The sequence below is a fragment of the Molossus molossus genome, unplaced genomic scaffold (genome assembly GCF_014108415.1).
Source record: "Molossus molossus isolate mMolMol1 unplaced genomic scaffold, mMolMol1.p scaffold_m16_p_20, whole genome shotgun sequence".
NCBI lineage: Eukaryota > Metazoa > Chordata > Mammalia > Chiroptera > Molossidae > Molossus > Molossus molossus.
The window spans coordinates 21763621-21777905 of NW_023425356.1; the positions used below are offsets into that span (position 1 = coordinate 21763621).

Genomic DNA, 14285 nt, shown 5'->3' on the forward strand with positions numbered 1-14285 from the left:
AAGCAGGGAATGGTCCTAGAGGCCCAACCAACCACCTGACCTCCCCTCATAGTGTACTCTGAGAAAACCCCTTGGTCTCTGGAGCACTAACCTACTCCAATTCCCCAACTAATGCTGGAACCCTTTTACAACACCTCTATAAGCTTTGCTTGAATTTCTTCAGGGCCTGGAAAGTCACTGTCCCGAAGCAGCCTGGAGTTCCTGGAAGGAAGAAAAAGTATCTTATTGTTGTCCTCCTATACCTAGCACTTAGATTTACAATTGTGCATTCTCAGTATTGGTTGAATGTATGGATGAATATAAATATAAAAAAGCTTTTGTTGTTGTTGCATCAATCTCAGAAAATCTATCATCATCAACATGATTGTTCTTTTTTTAGAGAGAGAGAGAGAAAGGGAGAGATAGAAACATCTATGTGAGAGAGAAACATGTATCAGCTGTCTCTTGCACAACCCCCACTGGGGATTGAGCCTTGAAACCTGGGCATGTGCCCTGACTGGGAATCTAACTGGGCCCCCTCAGTCTGTAGGACTGAAGCTCAATCCACTGAGTTACACTGACCAGGCAACATGATTGTTTTTTAATCTCATCTTTGTTGTTTTCTCATCTCATTTTATTCTAAATTATGATTACAGTACTTATGTATAGACTGACTATTCTGATTTAGGCTCTGTGGCCATATCACTACAAATAGAAAATTTCATTTTCAACCAATACAGTCAAAGAAGAAATCTTTTTCCTAAAACCTAAATCCCAGTCTTGCTTTATAAACAAATATATCTGGGATTTATATAGCATTTTTAAAAATATTTAAAGATCAACCCTGGCCGGTGTGGCTCAATTGGTTTAACGTCATCACATGTACTGAGAGAGGTCCCAGGTTTGATTCCCAGTCAGGACACATGCCCTGGTTTTGGGCTGGGTCCCCAGTAGGGGGCATCCAGGAGGCAACTGATCGATGTTTCTCTCTCTTCTTCCTCTCCCTAAAACCAATAAAAACATATTTTAAAAATATTTAGCCCACCGGTGTGGCTCAGTGGTTACTAAGAGGTTGCTAGTTCGATTCCTGAGTCATTTCCTGGTCAAGGTATATGCCCAGGTTGTGGGCCAAATCCCCAGTGGCCAATTGATGTTCTCTCTCATTGATGTTTCTATCTCTCTTTCCCTCTCCCTTCCTCTCTCTCTAAAATCAATAAAGGAAAAAAAATTTTTTTTTAATATTTAAAGTTCTTTGACATGCCACAAAGTGAATAATAATTATTAAGTAGACATTGTTATTTCCACCATGACTGAGCTTATCCTTCACAAACTCCTTGAAGAGTTTTGGGGCATATTCAGAGTGTATGCTAACATCTATGTGTAAATTCCAGAACATGTTCATTTTGGTGCCATCAAACAATGGTAAGATCTAAGGGTTCATACATTTTAAGCAAGTTGTATATTTTTATCATTTGTCCTTAAAGCAACCCTGCAAAATAAAATGGTATTTTATACTTAGTCTGGATAAATAAATTGCCATGTTATAGTAATTATTGGACCACTTTATTTCTAGCAAGCATAAGGTAGTTGTAGTCTTATGTGATATTTAACCTTCACAGAAAACAAATTTTTTCATAAATATGTCTACCATAAAATGTATTTTAGTTTCTTTTTGAAATGTGTCCATTTTTTTCTTCATGTAATTATGTAGGATGATTTTGACATTGAAATGAAAATGGAAGAACAGAAAAAAAATCCTGGATCTTCTGAACTTGGAGGTACAAAGTTAATGAAAATATAGATTAATTCACTTCCAATTCAATTTTATACTATTTAAATTTTTTTTTTTTTTTTTTACAGAACCAAGTTTAGTTTGTGAGGAAGATGAAATTATGAGATCTAAAGAAAGTCCAGAGCTTTCAATTTCTCATTCTCAGGTATAAACTTGATATGATAGTGCCCGCTCACTTTTAACTTGTTTTGTTTTTCAAAAGACCCTTGTTTATATGCTTATTTAGTTATTTCTCATATTTTCTTATTCTAGGTCTTCTGAAAATTAGGTATTGAGAATTCTCATTAACAAAATCTAGGAATCATATGTTGAAAGTTTTAAGTATATTATCAGTGGATTTGTTTAGTAAATCTAAATACTTTTCATAGAATCTCAATGTTTCAGAGCTAGATAGAATCTTAAGTAATTTTATCCACCACCCTTTATAGTTACAAATGGAATATATAATACATTTTTGTTGCCTTGGAGCAGAACATGTTTAATTTTGTTTTCCATGTACAGTAAAATCTAGAATTAACATTTATATATAATGAGCTTGAAAATGGTACTGATGATTGTCCCCCTTTGCACAGCCCCTTTCTCCAATGGCAGTGGGCTAAAGTTTTTATCTTCTAGAAGAGCAGCGCCTGGTATTGATCATTTGGAACTTTCTCAGCTCAAGGAATGGTTCCTTGTGAATAGTGTCAATTTCACTATCTTTATCTTTGTGCCTTTTTTTTTTTTAATCCTCACCCAATGACATTTTTTTTCCGTTTTTTGTTCAGATAGAGTGGGAGGGAGAGAGAGGAAGAGAGACAGAGAGAAACATCGACGTGAAAGGGACACATCGAGTGGTTGCCACCTGCACGACCCAACCAGGGCCGGGGACAAACTGCAACTGAGGTACATGCCCTTAGCGGGAACAGAACCCTGGCCTCTCTGGACCGCAGGCTAGCGCTCTCACCGCTGAGCCAAACCAACCAGGGCTGTGCTTTTTGTTGTTGTTGTTAATCCTCACTCGAGGATATTTTTCCATTGATTTTTAGAGAGAGTGGAAGGGAGGGAGAGAAAGAGAGAGAGAGAGAAATGTTGATGTGAGAGAAACACATCAATTGGCTGCCTTAAGCACAACCCCAACCAGGGCTGGGGATCAAACCTGGATAAATATGCCCAGGTATATGCCCTTGACTGGGAATCGAACACTGGACACCTCGGTCCATGGGCAGATGCACCAACCGCTGAGCAAAACCGGCCAGGCTGTGTGCTTTTTGTGACAGTAAGGGCCAACTCAAAATTACTGGTTTCATTACCTCAATAAACAAGACCCTAAATTTTATGTGATTGAATTTTTAAACCCTATTATTGTATTATAAGAAGCTTTTATTATGTTATGTTTTGTGTAATTCTTTTCTAGGTTGAGCAGTTAGTCAGTAAAACATCTGAACTTGATATGTCTGAAAGCAAAACAAGAAGTGGAAAAATTTTTCAGAATAAAATGGTAAATGCCTCTTTAGATTTGTTTTCTATTCTAACCTTATCATTTCCCCCCATAATGTGACTTTATTTTCTATGAACACTTTATTTATTGGACCACTATTTAGTAAGCACCTATTTTGTGTCAGATACTTTAGGTGCTAGAAATATAAATAACACAAAGTTCTTGTTTTTAGCTAAAATTTAGTAATTGGAGGTCAATAAGCAGTGATGTAGGCCATTATAGCAGTCTAAATAGGCTACATAGAGGCACAAAGGAAAGAAGGGTTAATTTCATTGAAGGTACATAGAGAGGGACATTCAGAAAAGGCTTTGAGAGTGACACCATCGCCCTGGCCAGTTTGGCTCAGCGGTTAGAGCGTCGGCCTGAGGTCCGGAGAGACCCGGGTTCGGTTCCCGCTAAGGGCATGTACTTCAGTTGCAGTTTGTCCCCAGCCCTGGTTGGTCGTGCGGGTGGCAGCCACTCGATGTGTCCCTTTCACGTCGATGTTTCTCTCTCTCTCTCTTCCTCTCTCTCCCTCCCACTCTATCTGTACAGAAGATGGAAAAATGTCCTCGGGTGAGGATTAAAAAAAAAAAAAAAGAGAGTGACACCATCTTCTAGACTCCCAAGAAAATGCCAAAGTGTTCCAATGTTCTATCTTGTAAATGGATGATCTCATTAAGACATTAAAAATAAATGTTTTGTATATATCTTGCATAAAATGAATCTCATGTTCTTAAGCAAAAAAATAAACACTACTTTATTTTAGTTTTTGGTATGAATTGTACTCAATAGAAATTTGTATTTTATTTTAAACCTTTAAGTTCAGAGGTGAAGAAAATGCATTCTGTAAAATATGCAAAATATGATATCCAAACACTCCAGCAATGGTATGCTGGAGCATTTCTTCCCACTCCTCATTCAGTGACATCATGTTGGCAGCTTGAAATCAGACATGATAAGATTATTTACAGCATGGATATCAGCAAATGCTGTAATTCAGGATTTGTTTCTCCCAGAGACCCAATCATTAAACATTTACCAGCACACCATTGATTATAGTGCCATTTTTAGGTGTCCTTCCCCTCTTCCCCCCATATTCTCAATGGGAAGTTAGAACTGGCAGAAAACAGCATTCAAACTAATATGCTGATGAAAGCAAGAGATAAAATAATTTCAAAAATGAATATCTCTAGCAGCAAAATGTTCTTCCTAGGATGAGTATCCTTTTTTTTTAGGATATAAGGAGAAAAGCCAGCATTAAACAAATTATTAGGCAAGATTTCCTGGTAATATAACATTAGGATGCTTTGGGAACAAAAATTCACTTCTGAAATTGCCCATGTTTTTGGATATAAGCTCTCTACCAAAAGTACTGCTGATTTTGAGGATCACGACTGAATTATGGTTAGGAAATGGCAAGAAATGAAAATATTTAATAGTATATATACTAAGGAAGTTATTAATGAGTATATTTCAAGCAACAGAAAATTAGTATGTCCTTTTAGAGAATAGTAGTATGATAGCTAATAACTTGTTATCATTCAATATTCATTTTTAAAACTGATTATATGGCATTATTCACAGTAGCCAAAAGGTGGTGGAAAAACTAAATGTCTATCAACAAATGAACAGATAAACAAAATGTGGTATATCCATACAATAGACTATTATTCAGCTGTAAAAAGAAATGACATATCAGTACATGCTACAACTTGGATGAACTTTGAAAATGTTATGCTAAGTGAAGGAAGTCAGTCACAAAAGTCCACATATTATGATTCCATTTACATGAAAGTCCAGAATAGGGATTTCTATAGAGACAGAAAGTCGTAGGGCTGATCGGATGATGGGGGAATAGATGAGTGATAACTATAAGGGCATAGGGTTTCTTTTTTTTTTATCCTTACCCGAGGACATTTTTTCCCCCCATTTTTGTTAAAATAGAGTGAGAGGGAGAGAGAGGACGAGAGAGAGAGAGAAACATCGACATGAAAGGGACACATCGAGTGGCTGCCTCCCACACAACCCCAACCAGGGCTGAGGACGAATGGCAACCAAGGTACATGCCCTTGACTGGAATCAAACCTGTGATTCATTGGTCCAAAGCCAGTGATCTAACTACTGAGCAAAACCAGCCAGGGCCATAGGGTTTCTTTTTAGAGTGATGAAAATGTTCTAAAATTTACTGTGGTGATGGTTGCATAGCTCTGTGAACATACTTTAAAATCATTGAATTGTACATTTTTATTTATTTATTTTTTTTTTTATCCTCACCCGAGGACATTTTCCGATATTTTGTTCAGATAGAGTGGGAGGGAGAGAGAGAGAGAGAAACATCATCATCGATGTGAAAGGGACACATCGAGTGGTCGCCACCCACACGACCCAACCAGGGCCGGGGACAAACTGCAACCGAGGTACGTGCCCTTAGCGGGAACCGAACCCGGGTCTCTCCAGACCGCAGGCCAACGCTCTAACCGCTGAGCCAAACGGGCCCGGGCAGAATTGTACACTTTTAAATAGGTGAATTGCACCCTGGCGGGTTTGGCTCAGCAGTTAGAGTGCCAGCCCGCCGACCCGGAGTCCTGGGTTTGGTTCCCGCTCAGGGCACGTACCTCGGTTGCAGTTTGTCCCTGGCCCCGGTTGGGGTCGTGTGGGTGGCAACCACTCGATGTGTCTCTCTCACGTTGATGTTTTTCTCTCTCTCTCTTCCCCCCTCTCTCCCTCCCACTCTATTTGTTTTTTTGTTTTGTTTTTTTTTTTATTGTTTTTTTTATCCTCACCCGAGGACATTTTTCCATTTTTTGCACAGATAGAGTGGGAGGGAGAGAGAGGAAGAGAGAGAAACATCGACGCGAAAGAGACACATCGAGTGGCTGCCACCCGCACGACCAACCAGGCCCAGGGACAAACTGCAACCTCGGTACATGCCCTTAGCGGGAACCAAACCCGGGTCTCTCCAGACCGCAGGCCGATGCTCTAACCGCTGAGCCAAACCGGCCAGGGCCCTCCCACTTTATTTGAAGATAAATGCAAAAATGTCCTCGGTTGAGGATTAAAAAAAAAATAGGTGAATTGTATGGTGTCTGAATTACATCTCAGTAAAACTTTTTAAAAAAACTTCATAACAGTACCTATGTTTAAAAATCAAGTGTTAGTTCACCCTGACTGGTTTGGCTTAGTGGTTGGAGCGTTGGCCCGCAGACCAAACAGTAGTGGGTTCGATTCCAGTCAAGAGCATGTACCTCGGTTACCATTCAGTCCCCAGCCCTGGTTGGAGTGCCAATAGTGCGGGAGGCAACCAATCCATATGTCTCTCTCATGTCAGTGTTTCTCTCTCCCTCCCTCCTCATTCCCTCCCACTCTATCTGAAAATCAATAGAAAAATATCCTTGGGTGGGGATTAAAACAAAAAATTTTTTTTTAAATCAAGTGTTAGTTGCTCTTTAAGAAATAACCAATTAGTAATTATTCTATCTTTTTGGAGGCTAATGGAAATAAACCAGTAAAATCTTCTAAAGAAAATCGGAAGAGAAGTCAACTCGAATCTGGGAAAACAGTAAGTCTTATAATATATAGGTTGAATAAAGTGGCAAATACCAGAATATCATTATTATGGAATAAATTTAAGATGACAAATATAATATCCCTTGATATATACCTCAGAGCTCTGATTTCCAAGTCTTTTAAAAGCATATTTGCTTTTAAAAAATTGGATGATTTTAAAATAATATATATTGGTTTATTAATTTATGTGGCTTAGTGTCATCCCGTGTACCAAGAGGTTGCTGGTTCAGTTCCTGGTCAGAGCACATGTTCTGATTGTGGGCCTGATCCCCAGTGTGGGGCATGCAGGAAGCGGCCAACTGATGTTCTCTCTCATCAATGTTTCTCTCTCTCTCCTTCTCCCTTCCTCTCTCCCTAAAATCAATAAAGAAAAAAAAAGTTAATGTCTGATATGAATGAGTTGAAGTAGTTAGAGGACTTTATAAAATAAATAAAAATCAGTATCAAGAAAATATGAGTAGAATGAGAAAATGAGAGTACAAGAATATTCAGGCTAGCCCAGCCTATGTGAGTCAGTGAATTGAGCATCATCCAATAGACTGGGGGGTCCCAGTTTGATTCCCTGTCGGCCCATGCCGGGTTTTGGGCTCCATCCCCAGTAGGTGGCATGCAGGAGGCAGCTGATCTATGTTTCTCTTACCGATATTTCTCTCTCTCTCTCCCTACCTCTCTCTCTAAAAACTCAATAAAAACATATATTTTTAAAAAATAATATCATTTTTTAAAATTTTTCAGGCAATTTTATTTTTCTTTTTTTCTTTTTTTTTTTTTTTTATCCTCACCCGAGGACACTTTTTCATTCTCTGTTCAGATAGAGCAGGAGGGAGAGAGAGAGAGAGAGAAACATCGATGTGAAAGGGACACATCGAGTGGCTGCCACCCGCACAACCAACCAGGGCCGGGGACAAACTGCAACCGAGGTACATGCCCTTAGCGGGAACCGAACCCGGGTCTCTCCGGACCGCAGGCCGACGCTCTAACTGCTGAGCCAAACCGGCCAGGGCCAGGCAATTTTATTTATTATAGAGCTAAAATTGGGCCACAAATTTTTTTTTAAATCTTTATTGTTGAATGTATTACAGATGTTCCTCATTTTTCCCCCATTGACCCACTCCTCCCCACTCCCGCCCCCCTCCCACCTTTTCCCACACTATTGTCTGTGTCCATTGGTTATGCATATAAGTTCTTTGGTTTATTTCTTCCCACCCCCCAACCCCTTTCCCTTTGAGGTTTGTCAGTCTAGCAATGAATTTCTAGTTCTTAATCTCTTCACCTTTTTCACTTATTCTCCCAACTCCCCTCCCATCTGGCAACCAACAAAATGTTCTCTGTATCTATGAGAATGTTACTGTTCTGCCTGTTCATTTTGTTTGTAGATTCCATTGTCGACAGATGTGTCTTCACTGCCATTTTGTTTGTTTATATTTTATCTTTTTCTTCAAAAAGACCCTTCATCATTTCATATAATAACGGTTTGGTGGTGATGAACTCCTTTAACTTTTTCTTGTCTGGGAAACTCTTTATATGGCCATCGATTCTAAATGACAGCTTTGCAGGATAGAGTAATCTTCGTTGTAGGTTCTTGCTTTTCATCACTTGAATATTTCTTGCTACTCCCTTCTGGCCTGCAAAGTTTCTTTTGTGAAATCAGCTGACAGCCTTATGGGAACTACCTTGTAGGTAACTAGCTGCCTTTCTCTTGCTGCTTTTGAGATTCTCTCTTTGTCTTGAACCTTTTGCATTTTGATGATGATGTGTCTTGGTGTGGGCTTCTTGGGGTTCATCTTGTTTGGGACTCTCTGTGCTTCCTGGACTTGTATGTCTGTTACCTTCACCAAGTTAGGAAAGTTTTCTGCCAATATTGTTTCAAACAGGTTTTCAATTTCTTGTTCTCGCTCTTTTCCTTCTGGCACCCTCAAGATTTGAATGTTGGCATGCTTGAAGTTGTCCTAGAAGCTCCTTACACTATCCTCATTTTTTTTGGATTCCTTTTTCTTTTTGCTGTTCTGATTGGGCGTTTTTTGCTTCCTTATATTCCAAATCGATGGTTTGCTTCTTGGATTTACGTACTCTACTATTGAATCTGTGTAAATTATTCTTTATTTCAGTTAATGCCTCCTTCATTTCTGACTGTGTATCCATCATTTCTGACTGGTCCTTTTTTATGCTCTTGAGGCCCTCACTAAGTTCACTGAGGTTCTCACTAAGTTCATTGAGCATCCTTATAAGCAGTATTTTGAACTCAGCATCTGTTAGGTTGCTTATCTCCATTTCGCTTAGTTCTTTTCCTGGGGTTTTGTTCTGTTCTTTCATTTGGGACCTGTTTCTTTGTCTCCTCATTTTGGCCGCCTCCCTGTGTTTATTTCTGTGTATTACTTAACGAGAGGTATGGGGCTCTCTGAGACCAGATGCTGCTTGTTTGAAAGAATTTAGGAAAACCTGAAGCAGGATCCAAGACAGGCCAATCCTATGGTTCAACAACTGGCAATAGCTTGGGTGGGCCTGAAAGTTGGGTGGGGCGGGGCCTCAGGGAATCACCAGGGCGGGGCTTCCAGTGTGAGCCAGGTTGCTGGAGTCCCAGATATAGCGGCTGTCTGCCGCCCCAGGGAAGGGCTCACCAAAGGAACAAAGGCCTCTGACAGCACGTTTGTCCCGGAGAAAGCCCCCTCTCCAGCCCTCGCACCAGTGCCAAACAGCTCAGTTCTTTCCTGTACATCTGTGGTGCCCCTCGAGCTGCCTCCCCTCCAAGCTTAGAGGGAGTGAGTTTGATAAGTCCGTGCACGGGCCCCTTAAGGAGCTGCCTGGGGCTCCAGCTGCGTCACCTTCCCTGAGCCTCGGTTCCCACTGGTTTTTCCAGCCAGAAGTTATGGGGACTTCTCTTCCTGGCACTGGAACCCTGAGCGGGGCATCTGGTGTGGGATGGGGACCCCTCAGTCCTCAGGGAGGACCTTCCCAGCCGAGGTATCCTCCTGATTTTTATCCTCCACACGTGGGCGTGGGACCAGCCTGTAGGGCCTCCGCCTCTCCTACCAGTCTTGATGTGGCTGCTTCTTTAATTTTGTAGTTGTAGGACTTCCATTCAGCTTCATTCTGGGCCACAAATTTGATCTGAGCTTTCTAGAGATCAAAACTAAAGTATAAACAGATAAGTTACCAAATCTACATTTTCCTTAAAAATTGCCCTGGCCAGTTTTGCTCAGTGGTTAGAGCATCGGCTTGTGGTCCAGAGAGATCCGGGTTCAGTTCCCGCTAAGGGCACATACCTCGGTTGCAGATTGTCCCTGCCCCTGGTTGGGTAGTGCGGGTGGCGACCACTCGATGTGTCCCTTTCACATAGGTGTTTCTCTCTTTCTCTTTCTCTCTCCCTCTCTCTCCCTCCCACTCTATCTGAACAAAAAAATGGAAAAATGTCCTCGGGTGAGGATAAAAAATTATACAAACACACACACACATATATATATATATAATTTCCTCGCCCAGCCTGTGTGGCTCAGTGCATTGAGCGTCATCCCATGGACTGAGAGGTCCGGGTTTGATTCCTGGTCAGGGTACATGCCCCGGTTTCAGGTTTTGGGCTGGATCCCCAGTGAGGGGTTTGCAGGAAGCAGCTCATTGAGATATATATGTATATAGCATTTCTTCCTAGTACCTTAGGAGAAAAAAAATTTTCCTGACCTAAATCCTATAACAGTTCTTTTATATTTGGAACCTTATTTTACTGAGATAATATATTCGTCATTTCTGAGATAGATATTTATACTTTTTCAACTAGAATTTTTAGTATTATTAGTAGGTTAAAATTAGACAACTGAAAAATTAAAACTATTTTTAAAAACCAAATGTTAAAGGGGTAATCTCAAATATATAATAGGTTAGTACTATTATCAATTTACATATCATAAGGGAGTGGAATAATCTGACATTTCAGTAATATATTAAATTGTTTAATTTTCCCAATGTATTAAGCCTTGATTTTTTTTCTGCAAAATAATAATTCAATTTTTATCCTTTGTAAGTTTCTTCCAGAAAAATCAAAGTTCAAGAACTCAGGGAATCTTGAAAGTTTTCCTGGTTTGTCTTCCCGTTCTTTCAAACATGTACATTGAATGTCTGCTATCTATTAGACACTGCTAAGTACCAGGGATACAAAAATAAAACATGATTTAAATCTTACACTGTGCCTCCCTGGCCGGTTTGGCTCACCGGTTAGAGCATCGGCCCGCAGACCAGAGAGTCCCGTGTTTCGTTCCCGCTAAGGGCATATACCTCAGTTGCAGTTCGTCCCCAGCCCTGGTTGGAGTCGTGTGGGTCACAATCAGTCGATGTGTCTCTCTCACATCAATTTTCTCTCTCTCTCTTTCTTCCTCTCTCCCTCCCATTCTATCTGAAGATAAATGCAAAAATGTCCTCGGGTGAGGATAAAAATCAATCAATCAATCAATCTTACATTGTACCAAAGTAGAATGTTTCTCTATTTGCTTCTCATTTTATAATCCTTTTTCCCTCTCTCAATTCCCCAAAATAGTTTACTATTTTGAGGGCATAATGTTAACTCTATCTATCAACAACCCTAATGAAAACTTTATACTTTGCAAGTATATACTTTCAACAGCCATCAGAAGATTTAAATATATCAATAATAAAATTTACCCTATTTTTAAAGAACCCAGGTAATCTGTTTTAGTAGGATAGAGGTATGCTAGGTATAATTGTTAAAAAAGAAGAAAGAAAAAATCTAAAATTAAAGACATTATAAACTGTAAAATACCTATTCTTAGTAGTTGTTTTCTTTTGACAGGTTCTTCATCACTTTGACTCTGCTAGTCAAGAGTCAGTGCCAAAAAGAAGAAAGTTTAGTGAACCCAAGGAACACATATAAACATTATTTTTCTTCTGCATATTTGAAAAATTCATCTCAACATTTGAAGGACACTATATTACTATGTGAAGGTGTGTTTGCCCTACCTCTGAAAATTTATGTGTAGTATTAAGCAGTTAGTACACTAAAATGAATTCTTAGCCATCATATTGTGATCCTTAAACATATCTAAGAAAGCTAAGACAACTTTTGAATAAAACCAAAAGTACCATTGTCATAATTGATTCCTTTTTTTATCTACTCAATATTGATCTATATTCCATTTCGGTGAACACTTCCTTTAAACATACATTGATTTTTAAGGTCCTCTAAAGCCATTTTTGAAACAAATGATGTTTATTTTGGTGTTACATTTTGGAAGGAATTAACTTTTTACTTATGTTGAACTATACCATTTAACTCGCTATGTTTGCAATTGTGTTATTAAAACAATGTTCTTAAGTACTTTGATACTGTGATTTAACATGATAATATATAATGTACAATGAAACATTGGTGCTTTACCTTTTTTAAAAAAATTTTACAAAACAAAATGATGACTGATTTTTAAAGTCTGGCATTTTGCAGAGCATAAATAAAATATTGTTCAGCATCTAGTCTCTTTCATGGCTTCCAGTTTTTATGTGATTCGCAGAAAATGTTTAGGCACTAATTTTGAGATCATTTCGGTAGATGTTACTTTGCAAGAGTTGAGCACACTTCCTAGAACTTTTGAGTGGTAGTGCAAAAGATACTGTGCCTTTAGTGAGAAACCTGGGGCATGGTTCCAGCCTTGACTGTTTCCTCTGCTTTAGAAAAGGAAGACTTAACAATTTGGTCAGCTTGCTTCTTAGAGTTTCAGCAGACATATTTAAAAATATACATTATACTTGGGTTTGCCAGTAACGAGCACTAAATAGAGAATGTTGGTATGTGTGCGATGGTAGAAGTGTACCTATCCTGTTCAATGTAAACCAAATAAAAGCCCACAAACTGACCCACATCAGGTTTTTCTGGAACAGGATAATTACGAATAAGCCAATTGTCTAAAACAACCAATTTTAACATGTTTACTTATTATTAAATTTATTGTATCCCAACACGTCTCACTTCATTGTCCCAGTATACACTGCTACACTGAAATTGACCAACAGAAACCTCTGTCGATCGGCAGCTGGAGCTAGTTTACAGAACGCTTGGATTGGCTGGTTCGACGGGACTGGGGAGCGCAGCCCTCTTTCCTCTCTTCTAGCACGGTTCCTTCATTGGATTGACCAGCTGTCAGGTTGAACGCAAACCTGCCTCCTTTTAGTGGTGTTTGTCTGGATCGCAACACAATAGCCGGGGGGGAGAGCCTCCCCTCATAAGCTCCTATTGGTTGGACTCAACCTTGGCGGTTTCTGATTGGTCCAATGAAGAAACACCAAGGTAGGTTGCCTAGTGATCCTAAGGAAGCTGATGTGTTATTCCTTCTCCGCAGCGAAGGATCAGGAAGTTTGTGCTCACTCCGTGGCTGGGAAGTTTTTCACCTACTAGGAAGGGGGTGGGGGACGGGGGTGGAGGACAGGTGTTCTAAAGTAGAGCTCCAACTGCAGCCTCCCTCCGGCCGTAACCCAGGAGTAACGTCAGGTAAGCAACTGGGGAAATACATTTCCTAACGATCAAAAAAAAAAAAAAAAAAAACCTCCAAATTTTTATTTTATGGGGAGAGGGAGGTTTTTATTTATTTAATCTTTTGGCATTTGTTTTTAAAATAGGAGTTTTTAACTAGTAAATGTCCAGAGGTAATTCATTTCTCAAAGAAAATCCTCCATTATCCCCCCCTCCCCCCAAAGATTTAAAGTTTCTTGGAATGGGTAGGAAATAAGCCCTATTCATAGTACTAGATAAGGTTAGTGCCCTTAAGCATTTTATTTATTTCTTGGTTATCTTCGTCGTTCATTCTTCTTTCTACCTCCAAGAATTATATTTGAAATATAGTCCTGTACAAAGAATCTTTTGGAAGTTGCTTAATTTGTATTTCTATTTTAAATGTTCACATGCATTTCTGAATATTCATTTAATCAGTATATATTTATTGAGCAGTTGCAACGTTAAAGACACTGTGCTAGTTGCTATGGAGAATAAAAATTAAAAAAAACCAAGAAGACAATATCCCTACCCTCAAGAAGTTTACAGTTGAGAGGCAGCCAGACTATAATAATAAATACTTTAAAGTAAGTAAGTATAAATAAAGTTTTGTGAAAATACAGCTGAGAGAGAGAGAGAGACCAATTCCAGCCATGGGACATGGGTAATGAGAAGGTGATTCACTTAAGCCTTGATAGTGGGTTCTCAGTAGGCCTTTGAAGAAGGAATAGAATTTAAAGAGTAAGGGAAAAGGGAGAGAATCCCAGCATGTACAGAGAAGTAGAGGTGAGAGGCATGGCACATTTTTGAAAAATGGTTTGTTCACAGTAGGTAATTGGAGTAATGGGAAATAATTGCGAGAAGGTAGAATGGGATCCAGTCGCAGAGGTTCTTGAATGCATTTTTGTTTGTTTCTTTTTAATCCTCCAGGAATATGTTTTACTGATTTCAGAGAGAGGGGATGGGTGAGAGAGAGAGAGAGAGAGACATTGATTGCCTCC

At 39.4% G+C, this 14285-nt stretch overlaps 2 protein-coding genes across 3 annotated transcripts in view; both read left to right on the plus strand.

Annotated features, from left to right (window-relative positions):
- HORMAD1 (HORMA domain containing 1) overlaps positions 1-11695 on the plus strand; it is a 30050-nt gene extending 18355 nt beyond the window's left edge. Inside the window, exons 10-14 of one of the 2 annotated variants that reach the window (XM_036273005.1) lie at positions 1691-1757; positions 1840-1916; positions 3165-3248; positions 6718-6789; positions 11596-11676. In XM_036273005.1, coding sequence (XP_036128898.1) covers positions 1691-1757; positions 1840-1916; positions 3165-3248; positions 6718-6789; positions 11596-11676 — 381 coding nt within the window. Of the gene's footprint in view, positions 1-1690; positions 1758-1839; positions 1917-3164; positions 3249-6717; positions 6790-11595 lie in introns of both variants that reach the window. The other variant, XM_036273004.1, reaches the window with a different exon arrangement.
- Positions 11696-13107: 1412 nt separating this feature from the next.
- Positions 13108-14285, plus strand: part of GOLPH3L (golgi phosphoprotein 3 like) — a 52507-nt gene continuing 51329 nt past the window's right edge. Inside the window, exon 1 of the mRNA XM_036273652.1 lies at positions 13108-13284. The gene's annotated coding sequence lies outside the window, so the exon portion shown is untranslated. The remainder of the gene's footprint in view (positions 13285-14285) is intronic.